The sequence below is a fragment of the Mesocricetus auratus genome, unplaced genomic scaffold (assembly GCF_017639785.1).
Source record: "Mesocricetus auratus isolate SY011 unplaced genomic scaffold, BCM_Maur_2.0 Super-Scaffold_100045, whole genome shotgun sequence".
Taxonomy (NCBI): domain Eukaryota; kingdom Metazoa; phylum Chordata; class Mammalia; order Rodentia; family Cricetidae; genus Mesocricetus; species Mesocricetus auratus.
Genome location: NW_024429222.1, coordinates 3,569,360 through 3,589,421, shown reverse-complemented (window position 1 = coordinate 3,589,421; position 20,062 = coordinate 3,569,360). Strand labels below are relative to the sequence as shown.

At 40.5% G+C, this 20,062-nt stretch overlaps 1 protein-coding gene across 2 annotated transcripts in view; it reads left to right on the top strand.

The window, feature by feature from the left end:
• Brd7 (bromodomain containing 7) overlaps window positions 1-20,062 on the top strand; it is a 30,467-nt gene that overhangs the window by 5,397 nt on the left and 5,008 nt on the right. For both annotated transcript variants that reach the window (XM_005079172.4, XM_013119925.3), the window contains exons 4-12: window positions 40-97; window positions 2,978-3,122; window positions 6,021-6,131; window positions 12,750-12,934; window positions 13,702-13,825; window positions 14,389-14,464; window positions 15,120-15,227; window positions 16,136-16,271; window positions 18,593-18,704. In XM_005079172.4, coding sequence (XP_005079229.1) covers window positions 40-97; window positions 2,978-3,122; window positions 6,021-6,131; window positions 12,750-12,934; window positions 13,702-13,825; window positions 14,389-14,464; window positions 15,120-15,227; window positions 16,136-16,271; window positions 18,593-18,704 — 1,055 coding nt within the window. The remainder of the gene's footprint in view (window positions 1-39; window positions 98-2,977; window positions 3,123-6,020; window positions 6,132-12,749; window positions 12,935-13,701; window positions 13,826-14,388; window positions 14,465-15,119; window positions 15,228-16,135; window positions 16,272-18,592; window positions 18,705-20,062) is intronic.

Genomic DNA, 20,062 nt, shown 5'->3' with positions numbered 1-20,062 from the left:
TTTATGCCTTTTTAAACACACATTTCCTGTTTGCTTTAGAAGTAGAACAGACGCCGCTTCAGGAAGCTTTGAATCAACTCATGAGACAATTGCAGAGGTAAGTGTTTTCCAGCTTTTTTTATGTGGTAATTCAAAATCTGAACATAAAGGTCCAAACCATATCTCTTTTTTGGTTATCTAAAATCATAATGTGTGGCCTAAACCCAAACATACTTGATTTTAAAGTAGATGGTAAGTACCTTGCCTGGCAGAGGTATTCTCAAGAGGGTGACACATACTCTTACTTGGTTTGTTTTAACTGGCTACTTCAAGGGTGTTAGGAAATGTCTAGTTTTTCCTTTCTAAATTAGGTGCTTGTATTAAAACTTGAAGCTAGGAGTAACAATACAGATAACTGCCCTGCAACCCCACCTTGCCTGCCAGTACTTTCTGTGTGTTTGTACAACACCCAGATTCTGTGTTCAGCAATTAAGTCTGAAAGATAAAATGAAATGCTGTAACGTTTACACCCCTTATTTGGGTTTGTTGTTTTTGAAATAGGCGCTCACAATCTTAGGCTAACCTGGAATTCACCATCCTCCTGCTTCAACCTTCTGAGTATGCCACCATGCCTGGCTTTATGCTCCATTTACTTACTTATTTACTTGTTTATTTCTTTGGTTTTTCGAGACAAGGTTTCTCTGTGTAGCTTTGGAGCCTGTCCTGGAACTCTCTCTGTAGACCAGGCTGGCCTCAAACTCACAGTGATCTGCCTACCTCTGCTTCCCAAGTGCTTGAATTAAAGGCAAGTACTATTAGCACCAGACTTTGGGTTCACCTCTTTTTAAGTGTTGGAATAGTTAAGAAAATTATATCTCTGATCTTTGCATTTGATAAGTCATTTGCTTGTTAGTCCAGCAGAGAAGAGCTTAGTATTGCTATTTTATCTGAATTGGAAGCTATGACTATAAAGTGTTTTGCCTTTTGTAACAAAAGAGCAGAATATTTGCCAATAATATTACCCTAAAAAAAAGACTACCTCAGAGAATACTTAAAGTCAAAGAAACTAGCATTGATGAGAACATTTGAGGATTAGGGCCCAGAACCACATTCTGTGACTGTCCTTAGTGATTGGATGATTCTGCATCCTTGAGGCTCAGAACTAAACCTGACTTTTTAAAAATGTATTTGATCAATTCTGGTAGTACCGCCAAAATGATTGATTTTAGGAAGTACAGATAAGTTGTCCTTAAAGGTAAGAGGTCAGCCATTGATGAAGCTTGTTATCCATAGTAGCCCCTTGGACTGTTTGGACTAATGTGTGTGGTCTACAGAACTTGCTCTGCAGACCAGGCTCTCCTTAACATCTGCCTGCCTCTGCCTCCCAAGTGCTGTGATTAAAATTGTGTGCCACTACCCAGTGCCAAATTTTTCTTGACAACTTCCCCACTCACAGTTATATCACACCGTATGAAGTCACACCCTACAGCTTAAGCTGGCCCATAGAGCATGAATATTAAAAATACTAGTTACATGTGCTCAAACCTCCGCTGCACCAATGACTTGATGCCTTCTCCCTTAAGAGTCTTGATATAGTGAGGTTGGGAGTCTTTCCTGTCTCACTACTCAGTTTTTTGAAAGCTCCTCTTCTGATATACAGCCAGAGTTGAGAATGAGCCTGTGATAGAAAGCACTGGTTATACATGTGTGGTATGCATGTGCATGCCATAGCTCATGTTTGACTGTCAAAGGACAACTTTTAGGGGTCAGTTCTTTCCTTCAACCATGTTGGTCCTGGGGATTGAACTCAGATGTTCAGTATCTAGTAAAGAGACTACCCCTTCTTCCATTGTATTTATACAGCCTTCTTAGGCCTGTCTCTGTGGTGAGATACTCTGGGACAGTTCAGTCACCACCCTGTTCATTAGGCCAGGGTTTCCTCCTCCATTTGCCTCTCGTGTGTGTGCTCTGGCCTCTTCAATCCTGAGCATCTGCAGTTGGATAAAACAGGCAGCCCAGGGCCTGTAGGCCTCAGCTCCAGAGTCACCACAAGGCTGACGGCACAGGAAGTTCACACAAACTGTTTCTGGAGAGGACAACAGAACAGTCAGATGAATGCTGCTGCAGAGTGAACCCCCAAGTCCTGTGCTTATGCGTGTTCCCAACCCTGCCCCATACCTCGTCAGTTCCCACCTCAATCCAATAGCAACTTTTCTTCTTTAAAGGTTTTTAATTCTTATATATACAGTGTTCTGCCTACACACCAGGAGAGGGCACCAAATCTCATTAATTAGATGGTTGTAAGTCGCCATGTGGTTGCTAGAAATTGAACTCAGGACCTCTGGAAGAACAGCCAGTGCTCTTGACCTCTGAGCCATCTCTCCAGCACCCCAATAGAAACTTTTTAAATGTCTTTTTTGGGGGGTGCATATGTGCATAATAGAAATGTTAATTAATGGATTGGGAAAGCATGCTTTTATGGACTAGGAATGCATACCATTTAGGTACAGAACCAGAAAGAACAATGGCAGATGTCTGTTCATAGTTAAATCAGGCTAAGTCACTGGAAAGTTAGTCTAGATTACTCATAGAAGGTGCTGGTAATTAGGTTGCTTCTCTAAAAGAGAGGCTCAGTGTCTTAACAGTACTGCTATTAACAAGCGGTGGTAGTTCTCACCTTCAATCACAGCACTCAGGAGGCAGAAACAGGCAGAGCTGCATGAGTTGGAGGCCAGCCTGGTCCACAGAGTGAGTTCCAGGACAGCCAGAGCTACACAACGAGACTGGGGGGTGTGCAGAGCAGGGGATAACAGTACTGCTGTTGAAAGTATCTGACCCTTATTATTAAAATAGTTGTTCTTGGAAATCATTTCTTTGATTTTTCAATGAAAAGCAGGTATACATTCTTTTATATATGGGAGTTTATTATTCTGACTTTGCTTCTGTACCAGTAGGTTGTGATAGAAATAAAATATTGCCTTTTTATATGTCTACACAGAAAAGACCCAAGTGCTTTCTTTTCATTTCCTGTCACGGATTTTATTGCTCCTGGCTACTCCATGATAATTAAACACCCAATGGATTTTAGTACCATGAAAGAAAAAATCAAGAATAATGACTACCAGTCTATAGAAGAACTAAAGGTAATTGTAATTAGTAGTTTTATTTTGTTTTATGGTAGGATCCTGTTTAGCCCAGCCTGGCCTTAACTGATCTCCTGTCTCCACTTACCAAGGACTAGGATTATAGCTGGGTACTACCAGGTGTGGCTCTGTAGCTTTTTGTTAGAGTAGACTAAAGCATAATGCATTGAGCTGAGAGTCAAGCTCTTGGATCTTGTTAAAACAGAAAATCGTGTTAAAAATATGCAAATCTGTGTTAGATTCTCAGGATCACCATGATGGAGAAGAGAACAAACTAGAGTTGTTCTCTGTCTACATGTGCTGTGTGTGTACATGTTATGTGCACGTGCCCACACACGTACATGTATATATATGTATGTGTGTACACTCTTGAGCAAGCACGCACACAAAATAGGTAAATAAAGGTGACTTTTAAAATGTATCTAGTTGCCAGGATGGTAGTGCACATCTTTTTTAATCCCAGCTCTAGGGAGGCAGGGCAAATGGATCTCTGTGAGTAAAGGCCTGCCTGCCTACATAGTGAGTTCCAAGACAGCCAGGGCTAGGTAGAGACCCTGCCTCAAAGATAAATTTAAATAATTGTTTGGCTTACTAATATGCTTATCTGTGCCACCAAGATAAAGATACTTGCTACACAAGCCTAGTGGCTTGAATTCAATCTCTACAATCCACACAAAAGTAGAAGGTGTCATGCAAATATACATTTTTTTCAAAAATCTGGTGTTTAGTCTTTTTTGCTTTTGTTTTTCAAGGCAGGTTTCTCTGTGTAGCCCTACCTGTCTGGAACTCACTTTGTAGACCATGCTGGTCTCTACCTCTGCCTCCCAAGTGCTGGGATTAAAGGCATGCACCACCACCGCCCAGTTTAGTCTTTATTTTTAACTTCATTTTTAAATAATTTTATTTATTTTAAATGTCCAAAGTCTGTATTTTCCTACTTTAGAAACTCTTGAGTGGATCAGTGGGTAGAGGAACTTGCACACAGACCTTGATGCCTAAGGTCCCATAAGGTTATCTATCAATAGAGGACCTACTCCCTAGAATTGCCCTGACTGCCAAACGTGCACCGTGGCACACGTGCATACACAAGCACATTATTTTATTAATAGATTAAAGTAAAATACTGAAGGAAAGTTTAATTGTATTTTCCAGTTTGAAGAAAGTGAATTGTTCCCTGAGTTTACTCTGGGTGTATTTATTTCAGCATATTAAATCCTCGACTTTTTGAAGAGAAGAGGGCTGAGAGTGTGTGGCTTAATGGTTGAAGAGAGCTCTTACCTAACATACACAAGGTCTTGGATGTGATCCCAAGTATGAGTGAGAAGGAAGGAATAAAAATACATATTAGGAATCTTGGGAGGTTGGGTAGTTGGTTCAGTAGCTAAAGTACTTGTTATACAAGCATGAGGACTTTGGAGTTTAAATCGCTAGCACCCGCATAAAGCAGGTAATTGTAATCTCGGCACTTTGTGGAGGAGGCTGTGTGGAAACAGACCAAGAATGAGTAAGGGCTTTTTGGCCTCTAGTCTAGGTGAAATATTGAGCTCCAGGTTCAGGGAGAAAGCCTGTCTTAGAAACTAAGGTGAGAGGAGTACACTGCATCCACCTGTGGTCTACACTCACTCACCCCAAACAGTCTAGAAGCCGCCAGGGTAGCATGAGTGTTTCTCATTCTAGGGCTTTTTCCTCTTCAAATAGTCTGAGTATGTGTTGATTTTCCAGGATGTGCTTTCATGTTAATCTTGTAAATTAGTCTTACATGATTAAAGTTTGTATTAGACCACACATACGCTTAACTTGGCTTCAGTAATTTACCTTTTTGAGGGGGAAGAGGGCTCCCTCCCACATGGTAGTGTTCAGTCAACCTAAAAGATGGACACTTAATCAGTTGCAGAAGGAAATGGAATAGAAAACATTTTTACTTAATCTTTTTTTTAATTCACATGTTAATAACAGCTACAATTCATACAGACTAGCAGCATCTAATTCTCTTTAGTTTTAGTTTGAATATATAAATAATAATGGGCTTACTTGGAAAACCTGAATTCTACGATCTTACTTAAATGGACATTTTTTTCCTGACATATTTTCATCTAGTGAAAATTAGTCTGAAACTTGTGTTACTGAGGAGAAGAGAGTTAACAATTCTGGGCTTCATTTGTTGTTGATCTTTCTTTTGTGGTCACAGGAGAGAATACAAGTTTGTCCCCTGAGTATGTTTAAGTAAGTCAAGGCTTTTCAGCACGTAAAATGGAGTATTTTACCTTCTGGGTTTTCCACAGGAGGAAAAGTGTGCAAAACAATTCAGCTTTTTGAGTGGCCAAGTGCCATCACACAAAGTACAGTAATGACAACTTACCACATGATAGCTAAAATTTAAGGACTCTGAAAGTCACCTTGGGCTGGTGATATAACTGGTTCCTTCTAGATTTAAGCCCTAACACCACACACACAAAAAAAATTAACAGATAAGACATGGAATCATTAAAGTGATCTCCTGCCAATTCATATTCATCACTCATTCTCTTGTCAGCTATAGCCACGTGGTTGTTTCCTGCCTATATGTAACAGTCTAATATCTTGCCTCATTTGCATTCCTCTGTAGCTCACGTAAGATGTTGAGAGGGCTCCATAATTTTTTTGTGTATGACTGTACTGAAAAAACAACTTAAGTTTATATTCTAGATTTAAAGGTAATGCATAGATACTAAAGTGCTTAAGAATTTAGAAACAAATTAAGTATTTTTGTTGGTCTTCGGTTGTTATAGTTGTTATTTAATAAATAGTGACAGAAAAAGTTGTTTTTGTTTTTCAAATTTTTACAGGGCCTCTGATTTCAGACAAAGGTTTTAAGAGTTTTATTCTAATACATTTTTCATCTTGATATTCTCTTTGTAGGATAACTTCAAGCTAATGTGTACTAATGCAATGATTTATAACAAGCCAGAAACCATTTATTATAAAGCTGCAAAGAAGCTGTTGCACTCAGGGATGAAAATTCTTAGTCAGGTAAGAAACTCTATCCCAAATTAATGACTACTATAAAGTCTATATCTTCCCTAAAGTGATACTTTCCTCATTGACAAAGCATATTAAAGTAGTGAGAACTTGGGAGAAAGTTCTATCAAGAAAAGATAGGAAGATGCTCACATATAATCATTTCTTTTTTTCTTTTCTTTTCTTTTTTTTTGAGACAGGGTTTGTCTGTGTAACCCTAGCTTGTCGTGGAACTAGCTTTGTAGACCAGGCTGGCCTTGAACTCAAGAGATCTGCCTGCCTCTCTCCGGTGCTGGGATAAAGGTGTACGCCATGACTGCCTGGCCAGTAATTTCTTTTTCAAAAGTTGTATTGTTGCGTTTATGTATTTGTGTGTGCGCGCACATGCACCTGTTCACCCACATGCCATAGCATGTGTGTGTAAGTCAGAGAGCAACTTGTAGGGAGTCAGTTCTCTCCTGATATGTGGATCTTGAATATTGAACTCAGGTCGTCAAGCTTGGTGGCAAGTGCGTAATCTTCTGAGACATTTCACAAGCATGTTTTTGTTGTTGTTGTTTTAAGAAAATGTTTCATGTAGCGAAACTAGCCTTGAATGGACCATTTAGCCAGGGATGACAGTCCTCCTGCCTCCACCTCCTGCGTACTGAGATACAGGCATATGCCACCACTCCTAATTTTATTCAGTGTTGACATTCAAACCTAGGGCTTTGTGCATGGGTAGGCAAACAGCCCTGTCAACTGAGTTATGTCCCCAGCCCCTCCTTATAATTATTTCCCTAAAGGCTCCTGATATACTTATTTTGTTGTGGAACAAACAACAGCCTGAATTTCAGAATAAAATTGGATGAAGTATGAGAACTTTTAGGAGAAAAGTGGCTGTTTCCTTTAGTGATCAAATCTAGAGTTCTGATCAGCCCTGTACTTCCTAGGGCTTGTAGTGGTAAGAAACAAAATAGACAAATGAGAAATAACTTGTTATTTTTAAAGCAACCTCTGTGCAAGAACAGTCCCTTCCTTGAAGGGTGATAATCAATGCATAATAAAGATGTAAGCCATCATCCAGCTGCAGGAGAGAGCATAAACTGCTGCACATAGATTGTGGCAACAAAGTATGTGAGTCTCACCCATTTAAAAGGGGGGGCCTTAATCTGTGGTCTCCAAAGTGACTTCTAGCATTACTTTCCCAATTCCAGAGCTAAAATAGGGAAGAGACTGGAAAAAATAGCCAGAGGTGGGAAGGATTATACATAGAAGAACTGAGTTTCAGTATAACACAGATACATGCATATCGAAGGAGAAAGGAAACAGAATGAAGAGCTGAAGCTCAGCTTGGGACAAGTAAAGGGTGGTAGAAATTAGCACGTGTATTCTTCTAGGTTTTCTGAATTGGTCAGGTGATCACCTGTATTCAATTTCTACAGTAGAAGAAAGCTTTGGTGTACAGGTGTCTGTATACTTGACTCTGAGAAATTCTTGGATCAACTTGCCTAGGGGAAGGAAAACATTTGAATTTCTGGTTATTATTCTTGCATTCAGTTCCCACTCACCTATGTTTATCAAAATTTGTAAAGGAGAATGTAGAATGTTTGTTTCTTGCAGACAGATTCAGAGTCTAGAATAAAGCCATATTCCACTTTTGAAAGCCCAGGCCTGCTTGTTGTAAAAATACATTAAGTATTCACTTCAAAATAAGTATGAGAGTCAGGGGGAGTGTGTGCAAGTGTGTTTTGTTGTTTCTTTTTATTTTGTGACAATGTCTCACTATGTAGTTCTGACTGTCCTGGAACTTGCTGTGTACACAGGGTGCCTTTGAACTCACAATCTGCCTTTCTCTGTCTCCCAAGTGCTGAGATTAAAGATATGTGCCACCACACCTATAGTGTGTAGTAGATTTTCAAGGAAAAGTCTAGTGTTTTGTTCTTTTTTATCTTGATTTGCTACTATTTTCTCTAAATACTGTAACAAGCAAAAGATTTTATTGTCTTAAGTTTGGTTGGAACAGGAAGATTAGCTTGTCCCCTTTCCCTTCTCTCTCTGTCTTGCTTTTTAAAGATGTCTTAGAGCTATAACCCTTCTGTGTTCTAGCCTCCTTTTTGACTTCCACTCTAGATGGAAGGGATCCTTAAATTTAAACTTTCTGAGTTAACACTACTTAGTCTAGCAATGTAGACTGCCAAGAAAGTCCACACGCCTTTCCACGAATGGTGTCTTTTCAGAGGCAGATCTTAATGACTAATCAGTGAAAAAATAGTAAGAGTCGTCATTTTTTCCATTATACCCAATATTAGTACTTAGTACATGTGTTATTTTTAAAAAGAAAGAACTGATGGCCAGGCATGGGTTATCATCTCAACACTTGGGAAATGAAATTAGGAGGATTGAGAGTTTGGCGCCATTATGGGCTACATAGTGAGGTTCTTGTCTCTTAAAATAGCAAAGAAAAGATCATCATAAATACTTGAGTAGAATGCTACATTCTAGCAGTATTTGTAATGCAGTGGCCCTAGAATCAGATTAATGGTGTGTCTAGTCCTACTGTTGCATAGCAGCTGGGTGACCTGGCTGTGCAGCCTTTCTCAGTATTCCTCCTGTGGGTAGAGCTAAATTGATGCTTAACTCTAGAGTTGTCTGGGATAGAGGGAAGCATTCCATCAAGTGTTGGGACTCAATGGCAAATGGTGTCTTGAGCCCAGGATTTAGTGAGACTTATCTTGGAAGGGAAGGAGGCTATAGTTTGTGCTTTACAAAATAATGAAATGGAAATTTATTTGTAATCTGAGCCTGTTTGTCTAGTTGCCTACTGTCAATACTACAGATCCACAGGTAGACATGACCTAAGTGATGTATACAAAGAATAGCCAAATTCACTACTGTTCAGAAGTATGGAGTAAAACAGCACATTTTAAAAATGCATACTGAGTGGGATTTTTGTTTTTGTTTTAATAATACTGTTCAGTTTGGCACTGATTCAGAGAAGCTGTCGCATACTAGTGCAAACTGATTAAATCTTCCTGGGAAAAAGTTTGGCAGTAAGTATCCCTTCACCCTCTACTGTAGGAATTTGCCCTGAATAACCTCCTAAAGAGGTCTATTGACAGTGTTTAGTGGAAACTTGAGTTTAAATGTCTTCTCATATATTTTGAGTTAAATAATTATTGTACATTCTAATTATTAGAAAGCGTTCTAAAGATCATAACAATATGTTAGACAAATGCTTATAGTTTACTAATAAATAATTTATTAATTTGTTTACCATGTATTGAGTATATAGTTTGCTAAAAGTATACCATAGTCAGAAGAAAGAGTTGAAATGATAACTACTGGCACTGCTGCTCTCTGGAAGATAGGGCTCAAGTTTGCACTTAGCCTCTGTTGAGTCTTCACTTATTTATAGTCTGATACATCACTTCATAGTTTTACAATTACTTTAAAAGCTGTCTTAATTAGGGTTTCTATTGCTGTGGAGAGACACCATGACTACTGCAACTCTTATAAAGGAAAACATTATTTGGGGCTGGCTTACAGTTCAGAGGCTTAGTCCATGGGAAGCATGGTAGCATGTAAGCACGCATGGTGCTGGAGAGCGAGCTGAAAGTTCTACATCTGGAACTACAGACAGCAGGAAGAGACTGCTATGCAGGGTATGGCTTGAGCATCTGAAACCTCAAAGCCTACCTCCAGTGACACATTGCCTCTAACAGGACCATACCTCCCAATACTGCTACCCTCTATTTGGGCCTATGGGGACCATTTTTATTCAAACCACCACATTCTACTCTCTGGTCCCCATAGGCTTATAGCCATAATATAATGCAAAATGAATTTGTCCAACTTCAGAAGTCCCCATAGTCTATTAATAGTCTGAAACTTATTTAAAAGTCCAAAGTCTCTTCTAAGAGTCATGCAATCTCTTAACTACAATCCCCTGTAAAATCAAAATAAAAAAAAATCGCATACTTCCAACACATAGTAGCGCAGGATATACATTACCTGTCCAAAAAGGAGGAAAGGAAACATAATGAGGAAATACTGGACCAAAGCAAGACAGAAAGCCAGTCTGGCAAACTCCAAACTCTGCACCTCCATGTGTGATGTCAAAGCACTCTTCAGCAGTCCAACTATTTTCAACTTTGTTGACTACAGCACATTTCTTTTTCTTGGTCTGGTTCTACTGTTAACAGCTCCCTGTTAGTAGCTCTCCTCAGCAGGTATCCCTCAGCTTTGGGGTCTCCGAGGCAATCCAGACTTCACCTCACAACTTCACACAATGACCTCTAGGTCTTGCAGGGATGCCCTGATATGTGTCTGGCTTCAGTGAGGGAGGTTCTATAATCCCTTTCTTCTGTCCTCAACTCTAAAGCCTGAACCATGTGGCCAAAGCTGCCAAGTTCTGCTGCTTACTAGGGCTGGAATGTGGTCCCCTTGTTCAATTAGATTTTCATCAGCTTTTTGTTTTTGATGGCTTCCTTCACTAAGGTTGGCTATCCTGGAACTTTCTCTGTAGATCAGGCTGGCTGCAAACTCAGATCCTCTAGCCTCTGCTTCTGAGTACTGGAATTAAAGGCATGTGCCACCACCCCCAGCCCTAAACTATAAGGTTGGAAGTTTAGCTGGGTGGTATCTTGCCCTGAGGTTACCACTCCCTTAATTCCTCTTAACATCAGGATTTTCTTTAATCTGTTTGTCTCCTTGAACACAAAATTTAGCTTCATTCCATTTTCCGGTGCCCCTTTCTCCTTAAACTGTACATTTTGTATTTTTTCTTGCTCAGTTTTCTCCTTTTCATTATAAATCTTCAGAAGAGTGAACACTAATAACCACATGACAGTCAATACTAGGCTGTTTTGAAATTTCCTTTGCCAATGCCATTAATCCAAAACACTATAATTTAGCCTTAGGCAGACTTGTCGGATAAGGGCGAAAAGCAGCCACATTCTTAGCTAAAAATACTATAAAGATGATCTCCAGGCCACATATAAATATTTTTCTCTGAAACCTCTTAAGCCAGGCTCCCTCCATTCAAATCACCCTCAGCACCACTGTGTTCTTTGTTCCTATTAGAATAGCTCACTAAGCTCCACCGAAGCTTCTTTGCTCTTTTGCTTTGTTTTGTTTAGAGACATGGTTCCTCTGTATTGCCCTGGCTGTCCTGTGACTTGCTTTGTAGACTAGGCTGATCTCAAACTCAGAGATCTGTCTGCCTCTACCTCCTGAGTGCTGGGACTAGAAGTGGCCCCGCCATACCTGTCTTTAACTGCTTTTCTAGTCAGAAAATCCACATTCCTCCAAACAAAGCACCCAGACCCTGATACCAACGTCTGTGTTAGGGTTTCTATGCTGTGGAGAGACATGGCACAGCAACTCTTATAAAGAAAAACAATGGGGCTGGCTTACAGTTCAGAGTCTTAGTCCATTACCATCGTGGTGGGAAGCATGCTGGCACACAAGCAGACATGGTACTGGAGAAGGAGCTGAGAGTTCTACATCTGGAGCTACAGGCAGCAGGAAGAGACTGCTACACTGGGCTGGCTTGAGCATCTGAGACCTCAAAGACACCCTCCAATGACACACTTCCTCCCACAAGGCCACACCTTCCTGTGGGCCTTTTGGGGGCCATTTTTATTCAGACTACCACAAAGGCCAAATAAGGAGCTGAAAACAGCTCAATGGACTGAGTATTTTACAAAGCATACATGAAGCCCTAGGTTCAATTTCTAGTATGTACTGCGTAACGGGAAAGGTGGGGGAGGCAGGAACATCAAGATCATCTTCAGCTACATGATGAGCTTGGTGGGACCTCCCTGAACTATCCGAGACCTTGTCTGAAAAACACAAAAATGTTCAGTCAAAATTCCAGGAGTCATACCTTTTAGGTATTGTCATCTACACCACCCATAGTGCGTGAAAAGGCTGGAGGGCAGGCATTATTTCTTTGGTTTTAGGGAGTCCCTCATGTTATTTGACTTCCAGTCCTTTCCAGTCTCTTATTGCAGCGAAAGCTTTCCATGCTGTTACAGTGCAGTGCTCAGGGGGTTGTGCTTCTCAAGAGTTAAAAGTAGAGTCATCTGTGGGAACAAGTTTGTCCTCTTTAAAATATACCCAGAAACCTCAAACCCCTAATGAAATTTTTATAGCACATCATTGCGGTGGAGAATGAAGCATATGCTTCACAGAATAGCCAAGTTTTTTTCTGTTTAGTAAGAACATTATGCACTGTGAAAAAGAAAGTATGCTAGCAGCCACTTATTTCCCCCTAATGCATGTTTTCACACAACAGAATGCTAATCATGGTGATCACCATAGGATTCTGGAGTGTAAAGATCCTTTGGGTGTTTCAGATTTTAAATCCTCAGTCATTCTTAATCTTCAGGAGACAAGCCCGTCTGAATTCTCTGGCCCTGTTCACACTTTGTCCACTGTTGACTTTTTCATGATACATGTATCCTTGTAAAACCTCCACTTACTTTGAAAATTAATAAAAGGTCTGAGTTAAGTGGAGTTTACTGTCCTGGTTCCTTTGATGTGCATACACCTGCTTTTCATCCCTCCTTATTAATAAGTGCAGGCTCTCATGGCAGGAAATGCATTGCTCAGTGACAGCCATACAGTATGTTTTAATACTTTTAGGAGAGAATTCAGAGCCTGAAGCAGAGTATAGACTTCATGGCGGACTTGCAGAAAACTCGGAAGCAGAAAGATAGAACAGATGCCTCTCAGAGTGGGGAGGACAGTGGCTGCTGGCAACGAGAGAGGGAAGACTCTGGAGATGCTGACACGCAAGCCTTCAGAAGCCCCACTAAGGACAATAAAAAGTAATGCATTTTGGAATATGAAGGTTGTACTTTTTTTTTTTTAAAGCAAGACAGGAATATTGATTCAAATTTGACTTGGGCAAACCAAGTCCCCATGTGTCAGTGCTGCCTTTCTTGACATAAAATCTGTTTTAATAGTCTGATTTCCCTTTTGTCATTCAGAGCACCATGAAAAATGGACCACAGCTCACAGAACAGTTCCAAATAGGTATTTTATTAGTTCTAAGACAGCAAATTAAGGAGTTACAGTGTTAGGGGAGTTTGTTTCAATAGAACTATTGTATAGCTATAATGTAGTGTATTATATAACTTCGTTCCATAAAAATTTAGGGATTCCTAAGTACATGAGCTGGCACTGAGGTGTGCACATATTTTCCTTTGAAGAGCTGCTGGTCCTGGTGTCTGGCAGGCCTCTGGCATGGCTGGACAGCCTATGCAACCCACTCATACCCCTGATTACCCAGCACCTAACTGCCACCCATATGGGAAATTAACAGTTAGGATTTCTGCTCTCACAATGCAAAGAAAATGTAAATTGTATAGTTCCTCTTCAAAATAATATCTGAATTAAAATTTATTTTCATGGCGACCCAGGGGGAAAAATGTGTAATACAAGTAACAGGGTTTTTTGCCAGGTTGTTGGGGAGTGATGTTTTAATTACTATAGGACAAGTATGTCCACTTAACTATATTCAACTTTAGGATGCCTTTTAATATTTTTCATCTTACTTAGACACTTTTTAACATTGTGTTAATGTGTGTCTCAGGAAAGACAAAGATGTGCTTGATGACAAGTGGAGAAGCGGCAACTCAGAAAGGGAGCATGAGCAGATTGAGCGTGTTGTCCAGGAGTCAGGGGGCAAGCTGACAAGGCGGCTGGCAAACAGCCAGGTGATGTGACTACCTGTTCCCTATTGCTGTGGGGTTTTTTTTTTTCCAAAGAGAGCAAGAGAGAGAAAATAGCATACTTTGTTTTGTTTTTTGAGATGCCCGGCATCACTGTGTAGCCCAGACTGACCTTGAAGTCATGGTCTTAGCCTCTCAGAATGCTAGAACTACAGGTGGGCACTACTATGCCTGGCAGCATGACAGCTTACATTCTGGCCTTATGAACTTACCTATTGATTACATTGGTTTTATAACCAAGTAGAGCTATACGTGACTTTGGGTATATTTCCTGTACCTCACCTCCCAGCAGTCTGTGAGTCTGTGGTAGTTCTGATAGTTTTGGGGGTGTTTTTATAGTTTGGGAGAACTAATGGCCCACACAGCTTTTCAAATTAGCTTTCTTTATCTTCCATTTCTCTAGCCCATAAGTACCTGTAGATACAGATGGCTATGAAAGTCAGTGTTCTGAATTTAATGATAGCCCATGATGTTCATTTGATGGCTGTGTCCTATATATATATAGAATGTGTTAAACTTTATTCACCTGGTAACTTGGGTCATTTCAGTGTGAATTTGAAAGAAGAAAGCCAGATGGAACAACAACATTGGGACTTCTCCATCCTGTTGAGCCCATTGTAGGAGGTAGGATCACAGTTTAAGACTCTGTGTGAGCCTGGTACTATTTGCTAAGGACAGTAAACTCATGTGCTAGTCTGACAGAGTATCTGCTGAACAGCTCACAGTAAAAAGGACATATTACTTGGTTACATAGTTTGATTCTGAGCTACTGAAGTAGCATGCAGTGATAAATCCAACTATTAGCCACTAAGAACTTGTCTGGGTGCCATGTGTTTCATAAACAACTAGCTTAGCTTCTGCTTCTACTTGTGTTAGCTTGTTTAATAAATAATGTATTTTCATACTGTCATGAGAAACATAGTAGGAAAATAGAAATGGGTAATAACAGAATCCCTACATTTAGGAAGTAATGTCACGTTCTTTGGAGCCCAACATAATTAAACAAGGTGTACAAAGGGAGCAAATGAGATGAGTCCCTTACCCTAACCCTGGAGAGTAGGGTGAGAACACATGAAATATCACAGAAAGACAATTCTACAAAACTGAAGTATAATGAAGAGGACCAGGGTTATGGTCTAAGCCACATACCTTTCTGAGTTTGAATTAGCTTAGAAATGGGTAGAATAAAATCTGTCCAACCTCCTTCATGTTGCATTGATAAAATGTCTGGATCACTGCCATATGTGCCTCTTTCACTGTGCTGGGTTTTCTGTCCTAGAACCAGGCTACTGCCCTGTAAGACTGGGGATGACAACTGGAAGACTGCAGTCTGGAGTGAACACCCTGCAGGGGTTCAAAGAAGATAAAAGGAACAGAGTAACCCCAGGTGTGAGTCCTACCTGCTTCAGGGAGTTGGGAAAAGAAAGTGCAAAGTTTAATTTATTTATTTTTGGTTTTTTGAGATAAGGTTTCTCTGTAACGGCCCTGAATGTCCTGTAACTCTCTCTGTAGATCAATCTGGCCTTAGAATTCACAGAGATCCACCTGCCTCTGCCTCCTGAGTGCTAGGATTAAGGGCATGTACCACCACCACGTAGCTAGAAGGTGCAGTTATTATTTGTTGCTTCATTCACTGGCTTTCTTTTTTTTTTTTTTTTTTTTTTTTGTTTGGTTTTTACGAAACAGGGTTTCTCTGTATTGTTTTGGAGGCTATCGGTCCAGCCCGGCCTCGAACTCACAGAGATCCGACTGCCTCTGCCTCCCGAGTGCTGGGATTAAAGGCGTGCGCCACCACCACCTGGCCTTCATTCACTGGCTTTCTTGATGGTATTTTCGCAATAGCAGTTCATCATCAGATTCAGAAGAAACTGAAAAATTGGCTATTAGTATGCAGAGTTTCTTCCTCCCTCCTTTGTGGTAAAACTCATCTATGTGGTGCTCTGCGGTGCAGGTGGCCCTCTATATTCAACTTACAAACCAGTTGGAAATAGGGCAGAATTACACAGACTATCCTTATCTCTTAAGCAGTACGGTGTAACAGTTACTATATCTCACAAATTCTTCAAGTTGCCTAAATATGATTGATGTGTGATGGAGAACATGTGCAAGCTCCAGGCAAATATATCTGTGGGGGCTACAATCAGTCCCCAAGTATATTGAGGAATAACTGTACCTGTTGGGAGTGTCTCTTAGATTTATATACAGGTCAGTAACGTTAGAGAATATTGTCTTTAATAAAACCAAAATGTATATTAACAATTTTAAATGATACTATAGTATTTAATTTTTTAACAGTGTTATACTTGAATTATGGACCCTATAGTTCTTATGCCCCACATTATGACTCAACATTTGCCAATATCAGCAAAGATGATTCTGATTTAATCTATTCAACATATGGGGAAGACTCTGACCTTCCAAACAATTTCAGGTAAGCCACCAGTTATTATTCTGAACATGCTTTTTTCTGAAATATTGATATATAATGTGTGATTTGTAGGTAGACTTATAAAGTTATCCAAATGACAGAAAATGTGTTCAGTAGTCTTTTAGAGAGAACAAACATATCTTCTTGATGCTGTCCTTTGTAGTATTTTCTAATAGAAGTACCTTTTCTTTGTAGTTTTAGTAGTAGTAGTAATTATCACTATTATATGTGTGAGTGTTTTGCCTGCGTGTATGTATGTGCACCACATATACACCAGCCTGGTACTAGAGTTGATTAGAAGAGGTTATCAGGCCAGGTGGTGGTAACGCACGCCTTTAATCCCAGCACTCGGGAGGCAGAGGCAGGTGAAGAAGAGGGTATTGGATCCTCTGGATCTGGAATTACAGATAGTTGTCAGCTGCGGAGTGGGTCAAATCCAGGTTCTCTGCAGCATCTGCAGCAAGTGCTCTTAACTACTGAGCCAGTTCTCCAATCTCAGACATACCATTTTGATTTGGTTTGGCTTTTAGTTTTTCAAGACAGGGTTTTCTGTGTTGCTCTGACTGTCACTCATTCTATAGACCAGGCTGGCCTTGAACTCAGATTTCTGCCTCCTGAGTACTGGAGTTAAGGGTATGCTCCACCACCAGCTGGCTACAGAAATACCTTTTTAAAGATGTTCCAGATACTCAAGTTTGGGAACTTCTTAGGTAGAAAACCTGTTCTGCTATAGAACTTTATGTGTCAGTTATGTTTCAGACTTGATGAGTTTAAGAACCCACAAAACATTTTCCCTAAGCCATGAAGAACATGATAACTTAATTTCTAAAGCAACCCACATGCAGGACAGCTTGACTATCATGTGCCAACCAAACCATTGTAGTTATTCCCAGCCATTTCTTTTGCATGTCTCAGTTGGTCAGTAGCTTCTTCTGTATTCCTCTTCAGGATGCTGAGTACTTTTTATCTGGTCAGTTTAATGAGCTACTGTCTCAGTTTACCAGGACATGGCCCAGGATGGAACATTGAGCCTGAATTTTCTTTCTTAGCACTGGTGCCTTCTTAACTTTTATTATTTTCAAGAATTTAATCCAGTAGATTAAGTAGGCTCTTGGTCTGGGGGTTTTGTTGTTTTGGGTTTTGTTCATTTACATTTGGGATAGGGATATATAGCTCTAATCACTTACATGTTAGCGTGTGTGCTTGTGTTGTGTTTCCAGACAGGGTCACTAAATTAAGAGACTGGCTGTGGTTTCAGACTGAGCAGTTCTTATCCTTAGACTGCATAAAGTGGGACACGTTTGTTCTAGATTACTCATCAAGGCAATCCACAAATGAGCAGTATGTCCCCACTATGTGCCAGACATTCTTCAGACACTGAGGATTCCATTCAGAACCATGCCCTCCTTCAGATAGTGACAGAACTTTGGAGCAAGACAGGGTGGCCCAAGCAGAAGTAATGCTGGGAAAGTGACAGGAGAGGGAACCAACTGACAGTGCTCCTCTCTGAAAGAAGGCCATCATGGCTCTGAAGTAGCTAAGCAAGGGACCTGAACTGAGGGTTTGCGTGACCCTGCCAAGAGTATCAGGAATATCTGTAAGGAGCGGAACAGGTGGAGGGAAAAACAGTGGTCACAAAGGTCACTGAGAGAGATTGCTACGAGGACTTGGTGCTCTCAGTGGATGAGGAGCTGGTTGGTGGCACACACAGTAGTGACCCAGTCTGACTTGTGGCTCTGAAGGCACTACTTGGGTACCTGTGCAAAGCAAGGACTACAAGGGCAGAAACCAGGACGTGAGCGATAGACCAGGGAAGCAGCCACTGTGGTGTTGAGGGTTAGTAATTAGTACGTTGCTGGTTCTTAACTGGAGGGTAAGAGAAGATGGGATGATATCAGGGTTTTCAGACTTGCAGTTTACTGAAAGGGGGTGATTTTAGAGCATCACTGGGAAAGTAGCTGATATTTCAGTTTGGAGTACTTTAAGCTTGTGACACCTGCTTATGCAAACAAAGGTGTCATTTTTGAGGTTTTAGTACATATGAAAATTCTGAGTTGAATAAGATTATTAAGAGGAAATAGCAAGAAACCCCAAGACTTACTTGAAATCTTTGTGTGTGTGTGTGTGTGTGTGTGTGTGTGTGTTAATTCATGATGATAAATTAATCACTGGTAAGTATGTAGGTGTAGGTGCAGTGTTGTTTGTAAACAGAACGGTTTATAGTTATACAAACAAAGGGCATCTAGTGGGAAGAGTTGGCTTTGGTAGGGATAAAGCCATGGAAACTATTTCTATAGAAGTGATTTTCCCAAATCTTTTTTCAGCATCTCTGAGTTTTTGGCCACATGCCAAGATTACCCGTATGTTATGGCAGATAGTTTATTGGATGTTCTAACAAAAGGAGGACATTCCAGAAGCCTACAGGACTTGGATGTGGTAAGCAAGCTGTTAGAGAAGCAGGCTGTTTATAAATGGCTTTGAAGCCCTAGACATTCAATGTTATGAGACCAGGGATTAACCAGCATGACAGCTGAACTCCATTCCCCTGAAAGGACAGACTGCCATGGGTGGCAGACAGTGAACAGAAAGGAGAAGTCAGCTACCAGGATCCAGGAGAGCTAGAAATGGCCATGTTCTATTAATTTTGGTAAGACTCGGGAGTTCAGAAGTCAGCAGGTACTGTGGAGCCTAATGAAATGAAAAGTCCTGCTCCTGAGTGGGACCGAAGCTGACTGGCAGAATGGGAAATACGCTTTTCCTTGTTGCAGTGATAGCATCACACTGGGAGCCTCGGACAGGAAAACCACTGATTCTTCTGTCAACAAACAGTGTATAACCTGGAATCATTCAGTCCTGACTCAGAGACTAGAACCAGGAACCATTCCTATTGATGTCTAGAATGTCTGGTAACCAAGTTAAAGGAGTCTTGGAAGGCATCATGTTTTTTAATGTTTAAATTTATTTATTTTTATGTGTATGACAGTTTTCCTGCCTACATGTGTATGCACCACATGCATGCCTAGCAGATCTCCTGGAACTGGAGTAGTAAATCTGGAGTCTTAGATTCTTGGGAGCTGCCTCATGGATGCTGGCCAGTAGACTCAGGCCCTCTACAAGAACAAGTGCTCTTAGCCCCGGAAGAGATAATTCTAGATGATGGCTAAGCCCCCAGTGCCTTATCCCCTTGACTGCCACTGTGCAGATGGTGATGGTTCCTTGGGTGACTTAGCAAGTAGAGTCAGTGCCTCAAATTCAGTGGCTTCTGCTGCAAAATCCTACCATATGAACTACTTATTTCCTGTTCAAAAATAAATGTGTTTACTCCTTACCCCTAGCTAATTAGAAATAGTAGTTACCTTAAATCAGATTGCTTTGACTTAGTGGCTACAGTAATATATTTGAAATATGGTCTTTCTGCCCTTTGATCTAGCACTTTCTCTTCCCAGAATTTATCCTACAAAGTAAAACAAGGGTTGCACATATAAAGGATATATGGCTTACAGTTTTTAGAAATTGGAAGTGGGCTAAATAAAAAAAAGATAGCACTTTTATTGATGCCCATGATATTTTTGTTTGTGTGTTTGTTTTTATTTTTTTCAGAGACAGTATTTCTTTGTGTGATAATCTCACTGTCCTGGAACTCTTTCTGTAGAGCAGGCTTGCCTCAAACACAGAGAGATCTGCCTGCCTCTGCCTCCCGAGTACTGGGATTAAAAGTGTGCGCCACCACACCCAGCTATATGTGTTTCTTTCTTATTTTTTTTTCTAGTGTATGAATAACACTAATGTGCATA